The sequence below is a fragment of the Alosa alosa genome, chromosome 6 (assembly GCF_017589495.1).
Source record: "Alosa alosa isolate M-15738 ecotype Scorff River chromosome 6, AALO_Geno_1.1, whole genome shotgun sequence".
NCBI classification, from domain to species: Eukaryota; Metazoa; Chordata; class Actinopteri; order Clupeiformes; family Clupeidae; genus Alosa; species Alosa alosa.
In genome coordinates this window covers 27,109,468-27,133,459 of record NC_063194.1, presented here as the reverse complement: position 1 = coordinate 27,133,459, position 23,992 = coordinate 27,109,468, and the positions used below count along the sequence as shown (strand labels likewise).

At 37.9% G+C, this 23,992-nt stretch overlaps 1 protein-coding gene across 2 annotated transcripts in view; it reads right to left on the bottom strand.

The window, feature by feature from the left end:
* Positions 1-23,992, bottom strand: part of LOC125296671 (collagen alpha-1(XI) chain-like) — a 131,771-nt gene that overhangs the window by 79,424 nt on the left and 28,355 nt on the right. The window contains exons 5-10 of one of the 2 annotated variants that reach the window (XM_048246710.1): positions 9,747-9,872; positions 7,799-7,891; positions 3,215-3,325; positions 1,950-2,261; positions 886-945; positions 174-215 (exon numbers count right to left, since the gene is read on the bottom strand). In XM_048246710.1, the coding sequence (XP_048102667.1) occupies positions 174-215; positions 886-945; positions 1,950-2,261; positions 3,215-3,325; positions 7,799-7,891; positions 9,747-9,872 (744 nt within the window). The remainder of the gene's footprint in view (positions 1-173; positions 216-885; positions 946-1,949; positions 2,262-3,214; positions 3,326-7,798; positions 7,892-9,746; positions 9,873-23,992) is intronic. The other variant, XM_048246711.1, reaches the window with a different exon arrangement.

Sequence of the window (23,992 nt, the reverse complement as noted above, 5' to 3'; positions counted from 1 at the left end):
AAAAATATAGAACCACATGAGACACCAAACAGTCATGCATCAAGCAAGAGAGGAAGGAGGGAATATCTGCCTTTCATTTTACTGGGCCAAAACTGCAGCACTTTCCATAAAGACATTCTTTCCCCTAACTTTCCACCATCTGTGAAAGGCATTTGAGAGAGGGTGATACTCACAGCGGGGCCTGCAGGCCCGGGGGCTCCCTCTATAAGCATTCCCTAGAAGAAATGGTGATAATATAAAAACAATGGCATTCAGAAACACAATAAAAGTAAAATCAATAGAAATCCAGACGATAGTATAAACCCCAGAGACATGCATCAATCAGAGTTTCTGTAAAGCTTTTCGTGGGATTATAAATTTAGTAGAACAAATGCTTTATCCAGTGTGCTATTCAGATGCCAAAATATACCAATACCGATATTCAATTTATGGTGTGCCAAAAGAAACTTAAATGGTTACAGGATGTGGGGGCGTGAAAAATATCAATAATAACAATAATAATAATAATAATATATACTCTTTTGATCCCGTGAGGGAAATTTGGTCTCTGGATTTATCCCAATCCGTGAATTAGTGAAACACACACAGCACACAGTGAACACACAGTGAGGTGAAGCACACACTAACCCGGAGCAGTGAGCAGCCTGCTACAATGCGGCACTCGGGGAGCAGTGAGGGGTTAGGTGCCTTGCTCAAGGCACTTCAGCCGTGGATGTGGGCAGTGCTTAACCTCTTTCCCCGCCCACATTTTTCCTACTGGTCGGGGGATCAAACTGGCAACCCTTCGGTTGCAAGCCCGAAGCCCTAACCAGTAGGCCACGGCTGCCCGAAAATAATAATAATAATAATAATAATAACAACAACAACAATAATCATAACACTTACTGGCTCAATCACAGCTGGTTCCCCCTTCTCTCCCTTTTCTCCACCACCTCTACTCCCAACCTAAGGTTTAGTTAAAGTAAAGATAGTACAATCCTGTATATACAGTGAAGTAAAGTATACAATGAAAACAACTGCTTATACACAGACAGTGAAAACTAAAAAGTGAAAACATTTTTATTTAACTTGTACTAACATCAACCAACTACATATTCTGACATCTGCTATAAAAGTGAATCTTTTGATAATGGACCCACAACTAGCTAAGGCATGGATTGCGGAGTCGATCTGTATGGATGCTTCTATTAGCCTTTTTCCACCGACAGAGAACCGGCTCCGTTCCCGTTCGCGAACCAACATTCGAACCGGTCAGAGCATTTCGACCAAACAAAACATGGTTTGGAACGTGGCACACCTGCGAACTAGGGTGGGCGTGTCACTTTACCGTTCAGAGGGGAGAAGGCTTAAACCATGCGTTTTCCCTCCTTATCAACTGTTGCCATGAGAAAACAAAACTAGTCGACTAGGAGGAGTCTGCAGACATTAACTAGCATTTTACACAGCTAATTCCTACCATTGTTACGGGACAGCTGTCATATCATTCTCCCATTCATGCATCTCATTAACTTTTGTTTTGCATGCAACACCCATTGTTGATGACGCACCCTTGGTTCAGTTCAAAACTGGTGGAAATGGGGCTTGTTCACTAGATAGCACCAAGGTTCAAAGAATTCTGAACAGAACCGTTCCAAAACGGGTTCGCTGTCGGTGGAAAAACGCTTTATGAGTACATATCCACACAGGTCCACTGGTGTGACCTCAGGCTTGGCCCACAATACTCATACCTTTTTCCAGTTCACCCCATCCATTGCAATTTTAAAAACTTTTATCATTCACTCCAGTCTATCAGTAGTTTCTTTCTTCAGAAATTATAAATCAAGTTGAAGTGTGAGCTCAAAACAGAAATACATGGGGGTGTCCTTATTTGTAAGATATTAATAAGGGATTGCAAAGCTTGTGAAAAGTATAACTAAAATGGTTCATGTTTGTACATCTTCCACACTCACAGCCCTCTCTGTTTCAGCAGGGACTCCATGTCCAAATTCACTCTCATCTGGGGACATGTCAGTCTTCTTCTCATATGCTTCATGCTCATCATATACTCCATACTGATATGTGTCAACACTCTCCAGATCGTTTGAGTCATATTCATTAAGGTCATACTCTTTAAAGTCATAGGTGGTAGAATCCTGTGTGCCTTTAGACTGAGCATGCTTCACAGTCATGGTCTGAGTGACTGTGGGATTTTCTACCAAAACTTCATCCAGTCCTGTAATGTAGTCGTCAACAACTTCCTCCTTATAGTCTGTACTCTGGTGCTGAAAAACATCATGAATATCACTGTCAGTAAATGTGTATCTATTTCCTTTGTGTCTTTGTGTACACGTCTGCATTTGCTTGTTTGTGATACAATGCAGTTTAATACCCCCAAAGCATCTTAATAATTGATAGATTAGATCAGGTAGACAGACAGACAGACAGACAGACAGACAGACAGACAGACAGACAGACAGATAGATAGATAGATAGATAGATAGATAGATAGATAGATAGATAGATAGATAGATAGATAGATAGATGGACAGATGGATATATAGATATATTAATTAGACCATATTAGCACTTTATGGTTCACAAAGGGAATTTAGGCATCCAGTAGTTTACACAATCCATACAAAAACACAAGAATAATGGTAAATGCAATACTGAAGAACTAGCAATAATTATACAAACAAACCCTAGAACAAAATGATGTGATTGTGCACAAAGGCTAATACAGCCAGTAAATAACAGGCCGAATTGCAGGATGGGAGAGTTAGTATAATTCCAGATATTAGCTTTCACCAGGGTTGTGGACCTCACTTTTAAGTCTTAATATTGAAATAAATGTAAGAATAACTAGAATGTTTATGTGAAAGTCAAATTTCAGCTTTCTCTTTTTTTCTCTTACTTATTTTTATTTATTTATTTAGCTGTCAATGATAACCCTTAGACATCAATTTCACATGCACTTAGTTTATCCTTCTAAATGTATCATGCCTATCCTCAACCATGTATGCTTATTTAGAGGTAATTGTATTTATTTAGAAACTGAGCTGAAGGAATGCATTATTTACTGATTTAAGGTTAGTCACTTATTTCAGTTCTTACAAAACTCATGATTGTATGATCTGATCATCAATGCCATCAATACTATCAATACCATCATGTGATAAGATTCTGTCTCAAGTATACAAACAGTAATATACATATACACAATTGAGAGCATTACCTTATTGGGTGTGGTTGTTTTAGTTGGAGATTCAGAACCAGGTAATGTATCATAAGCAAATTCATTATCAGTGTAATAATCCATATCAGTCGTTCCTGGTTGCTCCTGTATCTTCGTTGTTACAAATATGACAATTGGGAAAGAAAAACATTTAACTGTAAAACTATAAAAGGCAGTGACAAAATGATCTACTAAAAGTGCACAATGTAACATCACACAATTTAGTTACCAATGTATTAATCCTTACAAAAGGAACTATTGGCTCTTAAATAAAACTAGAATGCATTTCCGGAGTAACTGCGAAAGTGTGCTTGCTCTGGTGCAGTCACCAAGGTGAGCAGACAGTGGAATATGCTAAGTTAAACCTGGCTTGATCCAAGAATTCTAACAGTGCCTCATTTTTCAAAATCGGGCGTACAGGTCAAAGGTTACGTGCATTAACATACATCTGAAATGCCAAAACACATGTTAGTACATGCTAATTGCAGCGACCCCTAGGTCACAGGTTTTGAAAATGGTCACCAAATGTATTGTATGTCCTCAGGATGGGGACCCAAGTCTATGTACCCAGTTTGGTTTCGATATGTGAAAGTGTTCCTGAGATATGATCCTACTTCCTGTTTGGCGGCTATGCTGCCAATTTTGTTTGGCTGTGACGGGCAAACGCTTTCGAAAATCTAAAATCCTTCTGGTAATTTCTGCTATGACAGAAATTGGGTGTGAAAGTTATACATTCTATCTCCTAATACTGTTTAACTAGTTTATTTGAGAAATAATCTATATGGACCTGGGGCCGTATTCACGAAGCATTTTATTTTACCGCTGGGAGTACTCCTAAATCACACTAAAAGTTTTTAGCTAGGAGTTTTCTCTTAAAACCTATTTACAAAGCTGCTCAGACCTACTCTTAGAATAAACCTGTAAGACTTCAAGTATTTATTTGAAAAAAATGTGTAATAACAGAAAAATCTGTCAACTCTGTTAGAGACAAACTCGGTAAATTATACATATTTAGCAAATGTGATACATTTTTAAATTATGCCTTCCTTAAGAGAATTTTTGTCTCTAAAATTGCTACTTTTTGTCCTGAAATAAAAAAAAAAACACATTCCACTGGCAAGCTTCCAAGAGGTGCATATTTTCAAAAAAAAAGGGTAGCTTTTACATATATCATTTTAAAAAAGAAATCATGTGGTAAAAATATTAGTTGTAACACATCTTCTGATATACATTTGAAACAAAACAAACATATTTAGTCATCATTTTAAGAGCAAAATCTTAAATTAACAGAGTTGACACTCTCATTAAATGCTATGCAGAATTAACACAGAATTAACAGAGTTGAGGATAACAGAGTTGACATTTCCCATCATTTTGTGGCTTAGCTCCACATCCTAACCTCAAACTAGTTACTGCATGATATGTATAAAACTAGAATCTCGTGGATTTTAATCATATTATTGTTTTGTTAAAAATTTAGTGAGTTTCACTCCAATAACGCAATAACAGAGTTGACGAATAATTAATCTACTGTTGGTGTATCCTCAACATTTTGTTCAAATTAATGAGAGAAGAAGCTTAACATATCTTACTGCCTTTCCAAAGTTTCCTGTCAGAGGAATTGACATCTCTCTGTGTAGGCATCATGCTTCATATTCAGTATACAGAGTTGGCAAGAACTTTGAGACGGACCAAAATTATATATTTTTTAAAATTAAGTCTTGCATAATACAGAAAATAGACACTGTATATAACTGATGTTATAACAGTTAGTAAATTAATCTCCAAAAATAGATTGTTAGACTTGATAACATCATGTTTAGTCAAGTTGAATGCATGACTCTGTAGTCGGAGACAGTCAATAATATGGGGTGTAGAAGTAATTTAGTTAATATTTTGTGGATAAATTAGGTCTAAAATAAATCTAAAGCATCGTTGGTGAAAGGGTGTTTTATTAGTATAATTGTTCAAAATGTATTCCATAAAGATTTATTGTTTTGAAAATAACTAAATCTTTATCATGGCGACAGGAAATGTGCCCTGAATTATAGAATGACCCTTGTATCGCCAAACTCGGTGTGAAGTTTAAATGAAATGTCATGTTGCATCAGAGATGTAAAATAGTGATGTTCAGAACATAGTAACATTGTAGCATATGACGGAGGTGACTTTTAGCTAGTAACATGGCAGTAGGCTAAGTAAAATAGCAATTTTTCAAAGTAAAGGTTCATCAGAATCCTGGGATAAGCCTGCTTTATAACGGAGAGATGGAACTAACGACTGGCCTTTAGCCATAGCAATCATCAATTTAGAACTAGTAGCGGCAGTTGGTCCTGCAAGTTGAGAAATTAGTGGATATGTGGCGGAAAGAATTAGTTCTACGAACAAGACAGTTTTAGCGATTAAAATGTTTAAATTATAACAGCAAACTAACACAACGGAAGTGGCAGCAGTGGTATAAGCGGGATAATGGACTCCACGGTGTTAGGTTCACAGATAGAAATGCACACACACCTCAGCTGGCGCATTGGGGCCGTTTTACCACCTTGAATGTGCTTTACTTCTGTGAACCAAACAGCATGTCGTCCATTATCCCTTACCTATTCAAGATGGATCATAATTAGGGCTGTCAAATAATATATATATTTTTTTACAATTATGATTAATCACTGAATTTCTGTAGTTAATCGTGATTAATTACATATTTTATCACATTATTAAAATTATATTATTTTGCATTTCTGAACTTTCCAGAAGTCCGTTTTAACAATGTAAAGCAATTCTTACCAGTGTATCTTGATTGGGAAATTAAACGATAGCAAAGAAAGTTACTTTATGAACTTAACTTTAAGATGTATTTGATTATTTCCAATCAAATTTCAAAAGATGTGCAGTGGGCCTGAGGCAACAAAATATATTCTTCAGATATGAACTGAATTAAATGCTACAGCAGAAGTGCATGTACAAAATGTACACACATTATAAAGGGCATAGCAAACAAAAAATACTCCATATAGCCTATATTCATTAGGCCATCTTTGAGTTCAGTTGAAAATAAGCGCAAAATACCAATGACTTAGTGCGCCGCGGTCAAAGTTCAACCTGATTGAACTTTGACCGCGGCACGCGCAAGAGCGGCAAAGCGGCAAAATGCCGACCAGTTCTTGCGCACGCAAGCCATTGACTATAATGCATTTCATAGCGCATGTCGTGTGTAATGTGATAGGCCCTTCAGGTGTCCGCAGCGCTTAAAGCTGACCGGGAGTTCAGAACTACTTTGGTGTTTATTATCTCCATGACTACAGGAGGAGTAGGCCAAGGGGGCAAGCAAACGTTCGGAAGGCGTACCCCTATAGGAAGCTCTGAGGCTAATAAGGCTTCACCTGGAGTTAGCATTCCATTGACCCCCATTCATTTTGGCGTCACTTTGACAGCGAATAACTTTACATCTGAAGCGTTTTAAGCCTTTATATGAACCATTCCTATTTCCAGATAAATACAACATCTTTTTTTTGAAAACCAATGCTAAAATGATGTCATGAGCATGCAACTTTCAGTCGCACATGAGAGAAGTAACCGTATTTTCTGGATAAGAAACTAAAGGCAGTCTAAGGGAAAGTCCATGGGTAAGCTATTTAGGAAAGCATTGAGGGAAAACATACAATTAAGTGATGTTTTGTTTGGTTGGCATTATGTAGGAACAAATCACCTACCAAAAGTTGCCCTTGAACTCGGATCAGTCTGCACGTTATCAATGTTCTTAGCGCGGCTACCAGATGAGTTACTGTGTTTCAGTCCGTGTTATCACTCAACTGACACTGAGGATGCGCAGTACAATAAGGCTTCACCCAGTAAAGGGTTTTAAATTGACATAACTTGTCCCTATCGAAGTCTATGGGGTGGCTCTGGTCATTTCTATTATTGTCTATGGGCAAAAAAGCCTATTAGGAAATGTCTGTGGCAGTTTGAGGACAAGAAACGGTGCATCAAAGGGTCAAAATAGTAGCAGCCAAATAGGATCGTTGGTAACAGAACAAGTGACAGTGTAAAATAAAAAATCTTTGGCGGCACACGATTAATGCTCAAAAAAAAAAAAGATGTGTTATGTTTAATCCTTAATCACATTGCGATTAACATATTAATGCTGAAAGCCCTAGCCTAATCATAATTGCTTTCATCTCATGAGGTTTCATTTAATGAATTAAATTAACATGGCTTAACATTTAGAGGCAATTGATAGATGTTTCATTTAATGAATTAAATTATTTCAAGAATTATTTAAATTATTTAAAGAAGTTTCATGGAAATAGTTTGACTTATATTTAATTCTTAAATAGAATTACTTAGAATTACTTAATAGAACTACTGAGAACTTTCCTGTCTGTGCACTGACCCACCCATGTTTGTGTGTAAGATCATGCAAACGGTAAAAAAGCTATCTAGTAATTAAAATAGCATTAGTTCATGTGTGACGGTATCATCACATTGTCTGGTGCTAGAACTCTGAATACAGTTCACATGCTGAAATGATGTAGTGTCTTTGTGCCCCTTCTAAGTTCCTTACTGTTTTTTTTATTAATTTACCTTTGCATCTGTGCTGGACTCTGCTGTTGGATGTTGAATTTCGGTTAGGTCAGATTCCCCATAGTCATAGTATTCTGTGTAGTCTGTGGTATACTATGGATAAAGAGTTACATTAGACAGTTAGTAGACTATCACAGGGAAGGGCGGTGCATACAATCTAATGTTAAACCATGTGTGATAAGATTTTTTTGATACAGAGTTAAATAAAAATGTTGTTTATACAGCACAATTCACCTAACAGGGTTCACCTAAAAGGTTCACATCTTTTTTGTTGGAAAAACACTGACCAAAGTTGCAAAATGCACTAGATACAAAATGCACTAGAGACTGCAAAAAATACAAACACTAATCAGACACAGACGCTGATAGCTGCAGAAAAGTTAAGTGTGAACGTAGCTTAAGTCTGAACTGGTGAGCAATGCTGAGCAGCATATCAGCCACTATCAGAAAAGGAATGGGTGTCGAGCTCTCTTAAGGCGTCGGAGGGAGGTTTATCTATTGTACATACTGCACAGGTACTTACCAGTTGGGTACCGTTACACATACAATAAGAAAAGAAAATAAGTTCAGATATTGTAAAAGTTAATTAGGCCTAAATAGTACTTTTTTTCATTTAAAAACACAAAAATGCAACATTTGTTTGCTCTGCTCGCTTCCTTTTGGGAAGGCCTATGTGTGGCTGTATTACCATGGTTCCTTGTGATCATGTAAATAGTATTCTGCTATACTCTGTATGCATCAGAGTGTAGCCAACTCTCTTGCATGATGTTCAGGAATGGACAACTAACCATTTCTGATCTGAATGGCAAATCAAGAAATATTGCCTAATTTCTTGTAGGCCCTGTACGCAGTGCAGTGTGACATTCCAGATAACAAAATTTGATGGTAGCATCATAACGTTATTGTTAATTGATGGCAGTCGCAGATCAACCCACTTTCAGCAATTTCATATAATTATTGACATATTTAGCAAAATATTACTTGTCTCCACAATTACAATTCCGTCACAAAATGACTAGACAATTATTAGGTGAGAGGGATGTAAATTTCAGAATGGCTATAAAAAAAAATGTAAAAAAAGAATAGCTGAAAGTTAACACTCAAATGGATTTGCCCTATTACATTTACAATGGATTTGTCCCAGTATGTACACCTGCACTGCATATAGTACAATACAATAAAATCTATAACAGGCAGAATATAGTTGTGAATTACTGCGGTCACCTCACATTTGCTTTGTATGTTTTGACTTCTATCCGCATTAGTAACACAAGAATAATAAGCTGCAGAATGCTGCAATGTACCACAGACACAAAATGGTTGCTGCAATCCGAGAAGCCAGATCGGGAGGATACATCTGCTTAAGTACATCAGTTCTGTGTAACACAGTAGTGCTTAATAATGTCTCCATTTCAGTACCAACATATAGAAACAAACAATAGACTCTTTACACTTACAGTTAACACTTTACAGTTCAAACTCTTCATTGTTAGATTCATTAAAGAACATTAAAGATCCATTCAGGTGTTTTAGTGATCAACTTGAGACAAAATCTGGAAAAATCATTAGTGAAAAGAACTCTTCCAGAATGGGCCCCAACTTAGTGAGACGGAGAAGAAGAAAAACATTTCCAGGGTGAGCTCATCAGCTATTTGGTGAAATACTTCTGGAAAAATGCAAGGCTTGCTGGAAAAGTTGAAATTCCAAAAGGGACACATGCAACCCTGAATTGGAATTGCAGAGATGTGCTTGAGTTACAGATCTCTTGAAGGCACGTGATAGAAAAGTAAAAAAGGAAACTTACAAATAGTTAGGGTTAGGCAAGAATTTACATAAAGAAGCAGTGTATAACTTAAACACAACTTTTGAACAAGTACTCTACATTCTCAAAAGTTTCAAGTAAATCCAAATTCCAAATAAATAATGTTCTTTTATGTTCTATACTCACCTCCTCTTCAGGTTCCTGTGCTTGTGGTATGTTCCAGTGGGGAGTATCGCAGTCTGGACTAAAGTGTTCACAGTAGTCATATGCTGCTTTGGGGTCAGTCACAATCAGTAGTTGTTGAATGTCACCCTAAAGGTGAGAAATGTATATTATGTCTTAATCACAACAGTCACATGACAAGAAAAAGAAAAGAAAAAGGAACCTGGTGAACAACAGCCATGATGGATATCTGTACTGATTTGTCATTTAGGTTTAAATATATTATCCAATAATTATCTGAATCAGACCTATACTAACTTTTAAAGAATATTTAGTTAGTAAATTGTATATTTCCTTTTATATTTCAGTGTTTCCCATCCATTGACTTATTTGTGGCGGCCCACCACAATATCAACACTGACCACCACACAATGATTTTTCCAGGTTGTACTAAATTATACTTAAATCTGGTTAGCATCATAACCATGCTGTGCTAATTTGTTAAAAACTGTTGCATTCAAGTTAATTCTGCAAACCTACCACCACAAATAGAATTAAGTTATGTGGGAAACACTGTATTTGCTTCTTACTTAACATATAGGTCTCGTATCCCTGTGATACATGTCAAATGAGAAAGATGTTCATCAGATGGAATGTGTAAGGTAAAAGAAAGCAAAACAAAATAACAACTTAAAAAAACCTGACCTGATATTGTCTACATTCAAGAGTCATCTATCAGAAGAACGTAGCAAATACACTTTACATGAATTGGCTTGGCCGCATTAGCTACATCTAAAAGTAGCGGCATGATGATTATTTTTACTGGCCATTCACCATTTAAGTGTACATAGAAATAGTTGGGTCATCCTCCTTTTAGCAGAGATACAGGGGCATCGGGTAGAAATAGGCTATAGACCCTTTCAAGAGAGTTCCATTATCAGCATCATAGTTGGCCCCACAAGGCTTCCGTTTTAACATTCCATATGTTATCTTAATGCAGAGGAAGTAGATTGGGGCCCAAATAGAATGTTCAAGCATTGTTTTTGTTTTTATTGTTGAAAGGGTCTATACACATCTATGTGCCCAACAGGGATGACCCTGCCTCCTGTGCTGGCATAAAACACAGACTTGAGTGAGAATCTTTGGGCGGGGACATCATCAGAACAGATTTTGGACAATAGCATCATAACCTCTACTGGTAACTGGCAAATCCATTAGTGCGCACAGTACAGTCTCTATGAGCCTAATAGACATCTGGTATCTTTTAAATCCCACCACACTTTTTATTTACACTTCCACACACCCCGAATGCTTTCTCTAGAATATCTCTATTTCTCTAATTTCAAAATCTTTAATTTCTTCTAAGATTTCCTGCTCAATTGTGTCAAACACTGACATTGACAGTGTGTCAAACTCTACTTGAATGGTCCACCCACAGACTGTCTATAAATGCCCAGATTACCAACTATGTACTGTATCTGTTGGCACTCGGTTTCTTCATTATGGTCAAGGTTAAGGTTAGGGGTTCAATTTGGTTAAGGTGATGTTCAGTAACTGTTCAACAATAATTTCAACTACTGAACCTGAATCTTAACAGATGATCTGTTAAGTCTCTGTGGGTGGACTATCCAAGTAATTGCTTATTTACTGGGGCGCAGCAGTTCAAAAGTGGTGTACGTGCCCCAGTAAAAGGGTCTAATGACATTAACCTGTTGAGGAGTGAATCCTAAATCATCAATTTGGGAGCCACTTTTGGTGAATGTGGGTTTTGGTAATCTTCAGTGAAAAGAAATTGTCTGTAAATAATACTAGTGCTAATACAAATTATTTAGCACTTGGATAATCTGAAAAAAACATTCCTGAAACTTACCAAAGTTACCTCAGAATATTGCATCTCTATACCAACTAACAAATTAACTGGTTTAGTAGGTGAACTGACAGATTTACTAAAACACTGATTTGTTGAATTGTGAGACATGGCAAAAAATAATAAACTTTAGGTGCATATGCCCTGAAATCACGCCAATCTCTTTCTATACATGAAACTGAATTATTGTTTTTAAAAAAGCAGGAAAACAATGCGTACTTTTACACAAAGTCTCAAAGTGCCATTTAATCTTATAGGGCACTCCTGCTTTTGTCTCCCATGGACTCTGACAAAGACACAGAAGTCAAAACATTTAGTCTATTGCTATGCATTACAATAAAAGGTAACACTTTTATTAGGTTTCTACATAAGAGTGACATGACACTGTCATAACCTTAACACTAACCATAACCCTAACTGACTTGTCATGACAAAAACCGAATGACACTTGACAGAAGCGAGTGACAGAAGCGTATAGAATATAGATAGAAAGCAAAAAAAGGGTATTAATATACCTGATTTTAAGTGTTAAGTGTAAAACTTTTCAATATAAATATAAATGTTATAAATATAATATAAAGTATGATACATTCATAAGAATAATATATAGAAAGCATGATTGATGACAATATGCGGTTGCATACAGTAATACAACAGGGACTTGTTTAGGACTCAAAATAAGGACTTGGACTCGACTTGGCCTTGGTAAGACTTGACTTGGACTTGCTTGGGACAACTCTTGACTTGCGACTTGACTAAGACTTCAGCAAGACTTGAGATTTACTAGTGGCTTGCCAAACAGTGACTTTGTGCCACCTCTGCTATTAGGGGAGAGCTGATTTGAGCCACCACTACTTACTTATTAAGACAGCTATGTCGAGCCATCACCTGTATCTTGGAAAGTAATGAACCATAAACAATATTTCTCAAGTTACCCCACATTTTGTTTACATTAAAGCATGTTCATGTGCACATGACCTTATTTTTTACACACATTCTGAATTATGATGAGGATGATCTGTGTGTACAATGAAAAGCCTGACAGAAAAAAAAAATTGTGCCACTACAGGTTTGTAGTAGTTTACAAAGATTGCTACATTTGGCCGATAGTGTTGACATAAATGACATGACATAACATGAACATAACATGAACATGAAAATTCACCTTATAAGTTAAGTACAACTTCAGGTGCAAAATCAACTGTCCTACCTAAGGCTTTATTTTGCAAGTGTAATGATAAACACAACGGAAGGAGGGACATTTCACAACTAATTGGTTTAACTGTCACCATGATTGGTAAACAGAGCAACTCATATAGGTGTGTTTCTCAGAAGTAAAGGTGCCGAGACATTCATCTATCTGTGAAAACCTGTGTGGGCAAATAAAGCAAACAACATAAGAAAATATTACGAGTGAAATTACAAGGAATATTGGTATTTTGTCTAGCCTGACGTCGTCATACTCAATTGTAGTCAGAAATGGTGGACAGAGGGGATGTGTCACCCTCAACTTTCGAAAACGAAAAGAACATAGAAAATTCCATGGCTTCCTGTTTCGGTATCGTCAAATCAGCAGGCTCGCTCGATCTGGCAGAGATGCGCAGATTCTTTGCTGAATCTTTCAATACAAACATGCCTTACGTTTAGCCAGATCTGCGCAGCGCGGATTCAAACAATCAAACGTGCCCGTTGATTTGACGATACCAGACCATGAAGCCATGGAAAGTTCTTCCTACAGATACAGGTCTTAATACCTCTCTGTACTTTCAAAGTTTACAAGTTTTTGTCTGTAGAAACTCTCTGTAGAAAGTGTAATTATATTTTGAGCATTGTTAGTGGTATAAAATAGCGACGTGGCACCTTGCCCAGTTAGCATCACTGTAAGCCCATTCGGTGCTAAAGCAAATAAACGTTCTTGCTAAAAACTACACCAATTAACATAATTTTGCTAACTTTTTGTCAAAAGTATGAAGTTGTTAACTACCGTAAATAGACCCTAGATTGTTCTTACTCCAGAGTTACACTTTAATTCTTTTTAGAAATCATGGACTCTACATCCTCCAGGCTAAAGAGGAGAGGGAACATTTCCAAATTGTTATTAGTGCACAGTTCAAAAGCCACCATCTACTGCACAGTTCAAAAGCCAGCACAGTTCAAAATCCAGCATGATGGTATGAAGGTGCATTTGTGCCTATGGTACAAAATTAACATAGAGCTCTAGAAAAAATTAAGAGACCACTACAATTTTTTTTTCCGAAATCAGCATCTCTACATGTATGACAGCCATTCCATTCCAGTGTCTGCTGAATTCCAACACAAGCACACCTCATTCTACTTAATGAGGTACTGATTAGGTGATTACCTGAACCAAATCTTATTTCATGAGGAAAAGTATAAAAAAAACACTGCTGAGGTCATCACTATCCTCTTGCAATAGGACCAGCCGGATGGCAAAAACAGTGCTAGTAGTACCTCAAAAGTAATTGGAATCAAAAAATAACTATTGACCATGCCAAAAGGGTTGAAAAGAAAACTTTTGAGTGAGTAAAAGAAGGGTTCAATTCTGGCTTCACTGACAAAGGGATACAGTGAGCGGTTGCTTCAATCCTTAACATTTGTAAGACGGCGGTTCATAAGAACATTTGTAAGACGGCAGTTCATAAGAACAAGGTCAAAGGTCAAGCAGTAGACATTGGGGACAACAAAGCTACAGGCCGGGATGACCGTCAACACATTCAAATGTCACTCAGCAGGATGACATCAGGTGACCTAAAAAAAAAAAGAATGGCAAATGGCAGTTGGGGGAAGTACACGGTGAGAACGCTTCAAAACAGGCTCCTATAGGTAGGGCTGGTGTCGTGTAAAGCTAGAAAAAAAAACATTCATCAATGAGAACCAAAGAAGAGCCAGGCTGAGGTTTGCAAAAGACCATAAGGATTGGACCATAGAGGCCTGGAGTAACGTCATCTTCTCTGATGAGTCCAGTTTTCAGCTTTGCCCAGCACCTGATTGTCTAATCGTTATGGACCCTTTCAAGAGAGTTCCATTATCAGCATCATAGTTGGCCCCACAAGACTTCCTTTTTAACATTCCATATGTTATCTTAATGCAGAGGAAGTAGATTGGGGCCCAAATAGAACGTTCAAGCATTGTTTTTGTTTTTATTGTTGAAAGGGTCTATATGGAGACCTGGAGAGGCCTACAGTACAAGCCACAGTGTCTCGCACCCACTGTGAAATTTGGTGGCGGATCGGTGATGATCTGGGGGTGTGATTGACAATCAAATCATCTTTTTTGTTATTTTTGTTATTTTGACCATTTGGTCATTGTCAAGGACAATTATTTGGAATTTGGGAGAAATGTTGTCAGTAGTTGATAGAATGAAACAAAACTGTTTACTCAAACACATACCTATAAATACAGTAGTTACATCAGAGAAACGGATCATTTCTTTTGATCAGAGAAACTGATCATTACAGTGGTCTCTTATTTTTTTCCAGAGCTGTATATTTTCCAAAAAAAACAGATATGTTGTTTTTGAATTATTCTCAATTAAATATAGGGTTAACATGATTTGTAAATCATAGAATTCTGTTTTTATTTACATTTTCCACAGGGCTTTTTTGGAATTGGAATAGAATGAATATAATGTTAAATACATAAATGTAATATTTTAATTTTGGGGGAAGAAGAAAAAAGCTATATATCGCAGACTATTAAAACATACCAACTACCATCTGGTACTGTAATAAACTCACAGTGTAACAAAGTGCAACAAAGGGAAAATCAAATTAATAAAATCAGTTTGTCGGCATTAAATAAGAAGCTGTTTATGTGCTCTCTTCTTGAGGGCAATTCTGGTACTTTGTGCTCATTCGGGAAAGTCATTCAGATTTTTGTTGCACTGTGGTGGTCTAACTGATGAGGAATGGCAAGAAAAATAACCATATCCACAGCTCATGTGAAATGTCTTATGCTCCGTCTGTTTTCCATTAAAAGTTGGAGGAGGAAATAAGAGCCCTGCTCCCACTCCTACCTAAAGCCGACAATTCTGTGCATGATCTTATTCCAGGGAGTTTCTTACCAGGAACTGACTACTGCCATTAAAAATGCCAACTAGTCAGCAAAATGCATATGCTGGGATCATAACATTCCTTTGATAAAACCATTAACAGGCTTTGCAAATAGGATTACAGTACCCTTTACTGAATGGAATTTTTATCACATATTTGTGTGTGTGTGTGTGTGTGTGTGTGTGTGTCTGTGTGAATGCTTATTCATAAATAACAGTATAAACAACAGGAAATAATATAATAATCAAATGCCAAAACTGTCTGCACATAGGGCTCATTTGTTCTCTCTTCAATAAATCCCTAAAATGCTTCTGTATATCTGACAGAATCACTTTTAGGGCATGCCTGGCAAGTCTAAGACTACTGGAATAATATAAGCATAGCTGCACTGGGAGCCTGAGTGGAAACTTAGTGTCATAAATCTGTTTTCCCCCTCCTCCTCCTTCTCCTTCTTCTTTTTCTTTTATGCTGTACAGTGGGCTTAGGTGGAATGCCTGTCTGGCAGGTTACTTAGAGATTATTCAAAGCCATGAGCAGAACACAAAACAAATGATGACATTAAAATGTAAAGTATAAAAAACAAATTGCATTTGAATATATGTATAAACCATATAGAGTAGAGGCCAGATTCTGGCACTTTAATAATCCTGAGATCTTTCACATTTTAAGTCATCTTCAACATTGGTTGGTTAATAAAATTAGTTTTACTTTTTATTATAATTGCATTCAGTTGCAATCTATGATGTGTGCATACTGTATAGTAATATTTCCTAGGATATTTAAAATGGTTTATGAACAAATAACAAAGGCATACTGTATAATATTCTTTGTTGATCAATTTTCATTAAAAAAATAAAAAAAGTTGTCGAAAAGCACACCTGTACCTTTTCATTACAGTGGTCTGTAACATGCAGACTTCAAGGACCAAATAATGAGAAAGTTGACATTTTGAAGGTTCAGTAGTAGTCATAATACTACTAACATGTTATATTGTAACACATGTATTATAGGCCTAGCTTCACAGTTGTCCATATAAGCATGAATATAACTTTTGATTTAGATATTATTATTATTTGCATAATACTTATTATATTTTGCATAGTAGCTTATTTAAATGTTATTCAATCTTATTTGACTGGTTACAATAACATTTCTATCATCACTGTTCCTTGAAATCAGTTTGTTCAATCATGCATTGGATGTCTAAATGGTTACGCTTTAAATTCATTGACCTTTTGCAGCCATGTGACTTTGGTCACATGACCGCGCCATCGTGGACAGCAAAAAGATAAGAGACACACGGCAAATGAAACACCATGACTTTAAAGGGGCCATATTAACTCACTTTTTCTGTGCTTTTGTACTTCCATTTGGGTCTCCGATGCTTCTGCAAACACTCAAGGTGCGAAACAAGACCGTGTGTTGAGTTTTTGTAGGTTAGTTGAGAGAGGTTGATGTCAGAAACTGTGCGCTTCTATGAGCTAGTCAGAAATCTCTCTTATTGAGATGTCACAATAAGGGAAATGTTAATGTTACTATCCCCAGAGCCATATAGGACGCTGACTACCCACCCCCATCTGAAAATTCCCACCCACTAGGTTAGGAACTTCCTGTCGAAGATCCTCCATTTTGGTCGTAGCCTATCGTTTCCAACAGTAGGCTAGGCTACACAAAATACTCAAACGTCTTTTACGCACCTGATATCATCCATATTTCAAGTATACAAACAGAAACTCCCCAGGACACGTCTCGTTCTTGTTGGCATATTTAAGCAATAGGACACCAATGGGAGCAGGGTTGGTAAACGATATCCCTGCGGCTATAATTTGGCCGTAGGTATGAGGCCGAAAGCCATATATCGTAGCCTAGCCTAGGGCCTATGCTGAAAGCGACCCAGGCCATCTGGTAATAGGCAGCCAATTTAACAAAAGCTTTTTAACTTTTAAATAGGCCACATCAACTCTACTGGGCTTATATACCGACCCAAATAAAGTTTTACCCATTATCATTTAACATTGTTAGGCCATAATATTACATCATACATGCAGGTGTCTGAATTGATTCTGCTATGGTTACTGTTTAGCTAGCCTGGAAATCCAGACCCAAATCCGAAAGATTAAGTATCTGGCTAAGAGTAATGAAAATGGCCCAACTCTGGAGGCATGCATGCATTTGAAAATATCCCTGCACGCAATTGGAGAACACTATGACCAATGTTCACTGACTGATTCCCGACTTTGATGCAATTGGATAACACTACGATCAATGTTAATTGACTGATTCCGGACTTCGGCGTTGCAGCGCTGTCGTCATCTGTTTAGCCCGATGACCTTTCTGCGCTCCATATCTGTGACACGAACTGATCTGACCTGACTTGACCCGAGTTTGCATGTTAGCCTGTGTGTGCACTCATAATGATTCTCTACAACAACTTTTTACTGCAGTGCCATGAACAAAGTAAAGGCAAAAAAGGTGTTTCTTTGTTGAACAAATTGGGATGCAATGTGAGCCTTGAATTGAATGCCATGCAGGAATTTGTTAGGATCTCAAAAGCGGATTATGAACATGCTTTGCCATAGAGAAACACATGATAGCGTTGGATTATAAATGTGCTTTGCCACAAAAACACACAAAAACGTAGGGTAAGTCGAGCTATATGAAGTTATTATTTTGCTGTCACTTCGTCTGTTTTATAACCCAGAAAGATCTACTTGGTATCAAATGATAGCTCTGTGTCTCCTCTTTCATCTGACATGCGTGGAGTAATGGGTGTGCAGCGTTGGTTTTTAGACATGACGTTATTATTTTGCAGTCACTTCGTCTGTCTTTATAACCCAGAAGGATCGATATACTTGGTACCAATGGATAGCCCCGTGTCTCCTCTTTTATCTGACATGCTTGCCATATCTATGCGATCACGGGTTCGCAAGTAATTCAGACGAGAGTAATGGGTGCGCAGGTGAACGCAGAGAGACTGTAAATATGATTCAATTTCATTTAATTTCATGATTTTTAAAATTTATTTTCATACTTGATCGTACAGACAAGTGCGTAGTCTCATTGGAAAGCCCCACTTCTGCTCTGTCACGCAATAAAGGTGTCATCTTGCTGCAATGAACAGTTCCGAAGCAATGTACCAGAGAAGAAAGGGTGTGTTTTTTGACGCACTTTGCGTCAATCAGGTTTTGGTCAAACGGTTAAGACCCTGGCAGCTATGGTCTGTACATATTGCAGCCTGTCCAGGGCCTTGGAGGGGAGACCTGTGAGTATGGCATTGCAGTAGTCCAGACGGGTGGAGATGAAGCAGTGGATGAGGGTTTCGGTTATCGAGTCGGATAGTGAGGATCGTAGTCTTGAGATTATCAAGTGATAGAATGCAGATTTTGTGATGTTTTTAGTTTGGGATTGGAAAGACAGGGTAGGGTTCAGGATGACGCCCAGGTTGCAGACTTCAGGGGATGGGGCTATGGAACAGCCACCCCCCCACACACACACAATAAAAGGTTGTACGAACGCCCCCCAGGGGGCGGTACCGCCCCCGTTGAGAAACCCTACCTTAGGCTAACCTACTACGACGTGACTCTTAGGGCCCTATTTTTGTGCCGCAAAACCTCGTACTCCTATTGTAGACTCGAGTTTTTCAACATGCTTGTCTCTTTTTTCGAGCAGTGCACCAAGGGGTGTGGCAATTAACGACCTAAGGAGGGGTCTGGCGCATGATCTAAAAATCGCTATCGCACAACACCTAAAACGCATTACGCCACTGACCAAGAGAAACCCGTGGCGAGTTCAGAAATCCATGGCGAGTTGTTTATATGTTATTTTAAGAGTTTATTATCAACAGTGATACTGTATGGGTGGGTCCACAACGCACCCTGCTTCTCTCATCCACAATCGCGCACCAGCGCACATCCATGCAAAACATTACAAATTACACAATTACAATGGGAAACATAATTAGAGGGGATGCATCCCCTCTATTGAAATCCGGGGACTTCTTCTTATTATTTTTCTTTTTACCTTTTTGTGCGCGCTATTCAGCTCAAACCGCTTAACGTACAAATTTGGTTGAAACACCGTTTCGTAGATCTTCCAAGGCCTTACCGTCCTATCCGTTTTTCATTTTTGAGAAGTTTATACTTTTTGAGATATTTGTAATTAAAAGTGTATTTTTTCCCCCATAGACTTGAATGGGGGCTGTTATGTCATAATAGAGCCAGCTGCGCTCATTAAGTAGTTCTCAGAGCAGTTCCCAGGCTAATCAGAACACTGGCACAGGTGTCACCTGTGAGGACTCCAACTGTCTCAGCTTTTAAGCATACAATCTAGCTCTACCTGAACTACACATCCTGTTAAAGTGTTTCCTGTGTGTCAAAATAAAAGTCCCAGCCATATCTCAAGTGAGTTGATGTTGGAGGTTGAAGGTCAAATGTCAAGGTCAAAAACACCTTGAGTGTGATATCTCAAGAATGTCATGTCACACAAGATTCAAATTTGGTTACTCCAAAAGCACCTTTGCAGGTATCACAATTACCCTACCAACCAGCTAGCATCAAGCTTAACAGCCCCACCAACACCTACCCCACCTAACCAGCAGATTGCATCCCCTCGTGCAATTCCTCGGAATTGCATTTCTAGTTAGAATAAAGATATTACAAAATACATCTCACAATGAGTAGTTATTCACCATCATTTGCAAATTGGTAATGACAGATAAAAGTGATTAGGCGAGGGGCGAGAGGCAAATATGAAGCACAGCTGAAGACGCACTGTCATGAGATGTAAGCAGCAACTCCTCTGCAGGATAAATGTTTTTTATTCAGTCATTCGAACATTTCTGGGGTAAATGTTGCTTTTTCCAGGCTATGTTTTCGATGGTAACCCATTGTCAGTCAATAGGGAAAGTAATTAACTGTGTATAACTGTTTTGTCGTTGACTGACACCACGGTAAAGTTAGTTTCACTTTGCCAATGAGTTCAAATAATAGACGACTGCAAATGTGTGTAGGCTATACTCTGCTAGGTTTTAGTAAAGCATTGGGTTTAGATTATCTGCCCGATCCTCTCACAGAACAACCTTCTTGATCCAAACCAGTCTGGTTTCAAGATAGAGATTCTCTTCCCGAGGCCGATATTTCCCACCCCTGTCCTCGGGCCGGGCCCTTGATCAAGCATTTGTGTTTTTTTATTTTTTTATTTTAATCATTACTTTATTAGCCTAATTGGGTGAGTAGAAAGCTATGCCATAATCAGAAATATTATATATTTTAGCAAAGTAGGCCTAAGTAACAAATGTGTACAAAGTTGCACAAGTTAGGCTACAAAGTTACAAAATGCCGGGCCAGCTGTGCTGTATTGTGTAGCTTACGTGCAACATGGAGCTTGAAGATGTAATGAAAAAAATAAAAACAGGAGAATTAACTTGTTTGGAGGAAACTCGGAGGTATGGAACCATTTTAAACAAGTCGTGGGCAATGACAACATGTGTCGGCTTTGTCGAGTGCATTAAGTGCGGCATGCTGCTTGCCTTTGACAGCTAAAAAACGAGACTTCGGCGATGAACAGACACATGAAGCAGGCTTGCCATGGCAGAAGGGATGATAGTCAGCCTTCAATGTCCTATTTTGTTACTTCTCCAAGCATAGGCTACCCCTGAGGGCGAGGCAAGCCCTCACAGAGAAATGCGTTGATTTTTGCTGCAGAGACATAAGGCCATTTTAGCCTACGTTGTAAGTGGCTTACGCTTCTTCATTTAGATCCATTTGCGATCCATTTTATTCTGAATAAACAAACAATGCAGTTTACATGCTTCACTGTTTGACCTTGACGAGCTCTTGTCCACGGATAACTTGGTTGCTATGTACAATGGCACCCTAACCAGCCTGCTTGATAGCTTTGCCCCTGTCAGGACTAGGCTTGTACCAGCAAACCGTACATGCCCCTGGTTCACCTCTGAGCTCAGGCAACTAAAGGCCGCTGGCCGCTGTCTTGAACGGCTATATAAGAAAACTGGCCTTACAAATGTACTACTCATCACTCATAACCTCCTCCATGTCCAGGCCAAAAAACCCTATTTAGGACTGTGGACAAACTCCTCAAACCCCCTGTCACTGCCTGTCACTAAGGCCCCTGAGCAGTGCCAGGTCTTCTTACACTTCTTTGAAGACAAAATTAGCCAAATTTACCACTCCTTCAACCCCAATGCTATCTCTCTCTCTTCTTCTCTGGGCCCTCAGCTCTCCTATTTCACCACTATTGACTCCTTCACTATCACTGTCATCATTACTAAGTCCAGCAAACGAAATACTAAATCAATTGACCGAAGCGCTTTCTTTTTGGAAATTAATTTCATTTTTGGGCTTACTGCCAGGGAGGGAGGGGAAAAATACTGCCTTTCATGGTAACGTAGTTACGGTAACGGAGTTACAGAACAGCATATTTTAAAAGTTTCCTAAAAATATATATATTTTTTGATTTTCATGTCAAAACCATGAAAAGGAACACATGTTTAACATAAAAGAACAAATGAATAGTAATATCTTTCACAATTACTTTTAGATAAATATGCTTTTCAAGAGCACAAAATCCTAATGCCTGACACTCCACTTGTCACTGTCTTCAAAATGCTGTAACTTTTGATCTACTGTAGGGCATATAAAAACAAACTTTAACCTGTTTTGTAACTTATTGGTTATTGTAGAGATATTTAAATATCTATATAAAAATATATAGATATATTTTTACCCTAGATGTTAACATGCACATGATCTTCCCCATTAGCAAACTTTGTATGCCAAGCTAAACCAGTAACAAACAAAATCCATCATGTAATGGACATTTTACAATTATTCAGCACTTCTTTGGAATTACTTGCATATAAATCCATATTTTTAGGGGGCACAGCATTTAAGTGATTATATAAAAGCATGTGTTTACAGTTAGCTTAATGTAGGTACAGTGTAGAGTTGAAAACCCACTATGCTATATCATATGGGTTATACAGGTAGTGAGTTATACTGGTAGTGAGTGTAAATGCTTTGTCTAGGCTGAAGTGCCAAACGGTGAAAACAGTCAAAAGAACTATACTTGACACTCAGAAACATTTAATTCCAATCTCTAAGGGAGTCGATCTTCCTCAGTATCTGATTACCTCCAATTCTGGCTCAATCATGCACAACTCCATGTGCATTTCCATCTGGGTACAGTAAAGGCTTTGTTGCATAACGTGGCGTGAGGTAAGTAGGCTAGTCAAGGTAATTAATTATTCATATCGATGTCCAGAAAACCATCTGGAGGGGGCGCTAAATCTTCCAAAACGGACCGTTTTATTCTCCAGCCTAATTATAGGGTTATAATTGGGCTTGTGAAATAACATCTGAGCATTTTTTGACAGACCTAAGTGGCATGACGATGGACGATTCAATGAAAATGGAAAATGGGAATGACACATTTCATTTACCATCAAAAGCTGCAGATGATTTTAAAACAAATTACTTGATAAAAGCATATCTCAAAAAGTAACAAATTGTTGCAGTGTTACTTTACGTACACCCGGCACAAAGTATGAGGCAAGGCTTGTTCTAATTAAACATTGTTTATCTTGTTTAATTAAAAAATCGCTCTTACACACTCTAAAAATCATTACGCCACTGACCAAGAAAACCTGTCCTAAAGCGAAATAGCACAGCTGAAAACGCAGATGTAAGCAGCCCTTAGCAACAAGTCTCAAACAACTCATCTGCAGGATAAGATTCCTTAGGATTTTTATTCAGTCATTCGAACATTATATGGGGTAAGTGTTGCTTTTTTCAGGCTATGTTTTTGATTGTAACTCGTCAGTCAATAGTAAAAGTAAATAACTGTGTACAAGTGTTTTGTCATTGCCCACGAGACCACGGTGAAGTTAGTTTTACTTTGCCTATGAGTTCCAATAATAGGCGAGTGCAGGTGCATGTATGCTATACTCTGCTAGTCACACACAGGTTTTAGTAAAGCAAAGTTTAGTGAAATCTCTTTGTTGTATAGAGTGCTTGAAATGGAGAAAAAAAGGTGCCGGTACTCATCATTCACATGTATCGTACGGTGTATTGATATCAGCGAATGTATCAGCTGGTATCGAGACATCAAATAGGCAATTATATTTTACATTTTTACAGTGAATAAAATATACTAAGAGATATTGGTGATGAATCACAGTGTATACTGCAAACTGTAAAGGGCTGAAAAAGGTTACATATTTGCAAAGCAATTTTGTACATGGAATTTAACTATATTTCACTGTATTATCAATATCTGTAGCTTCATTGCTTCTAGGCATAATTATAATTCTA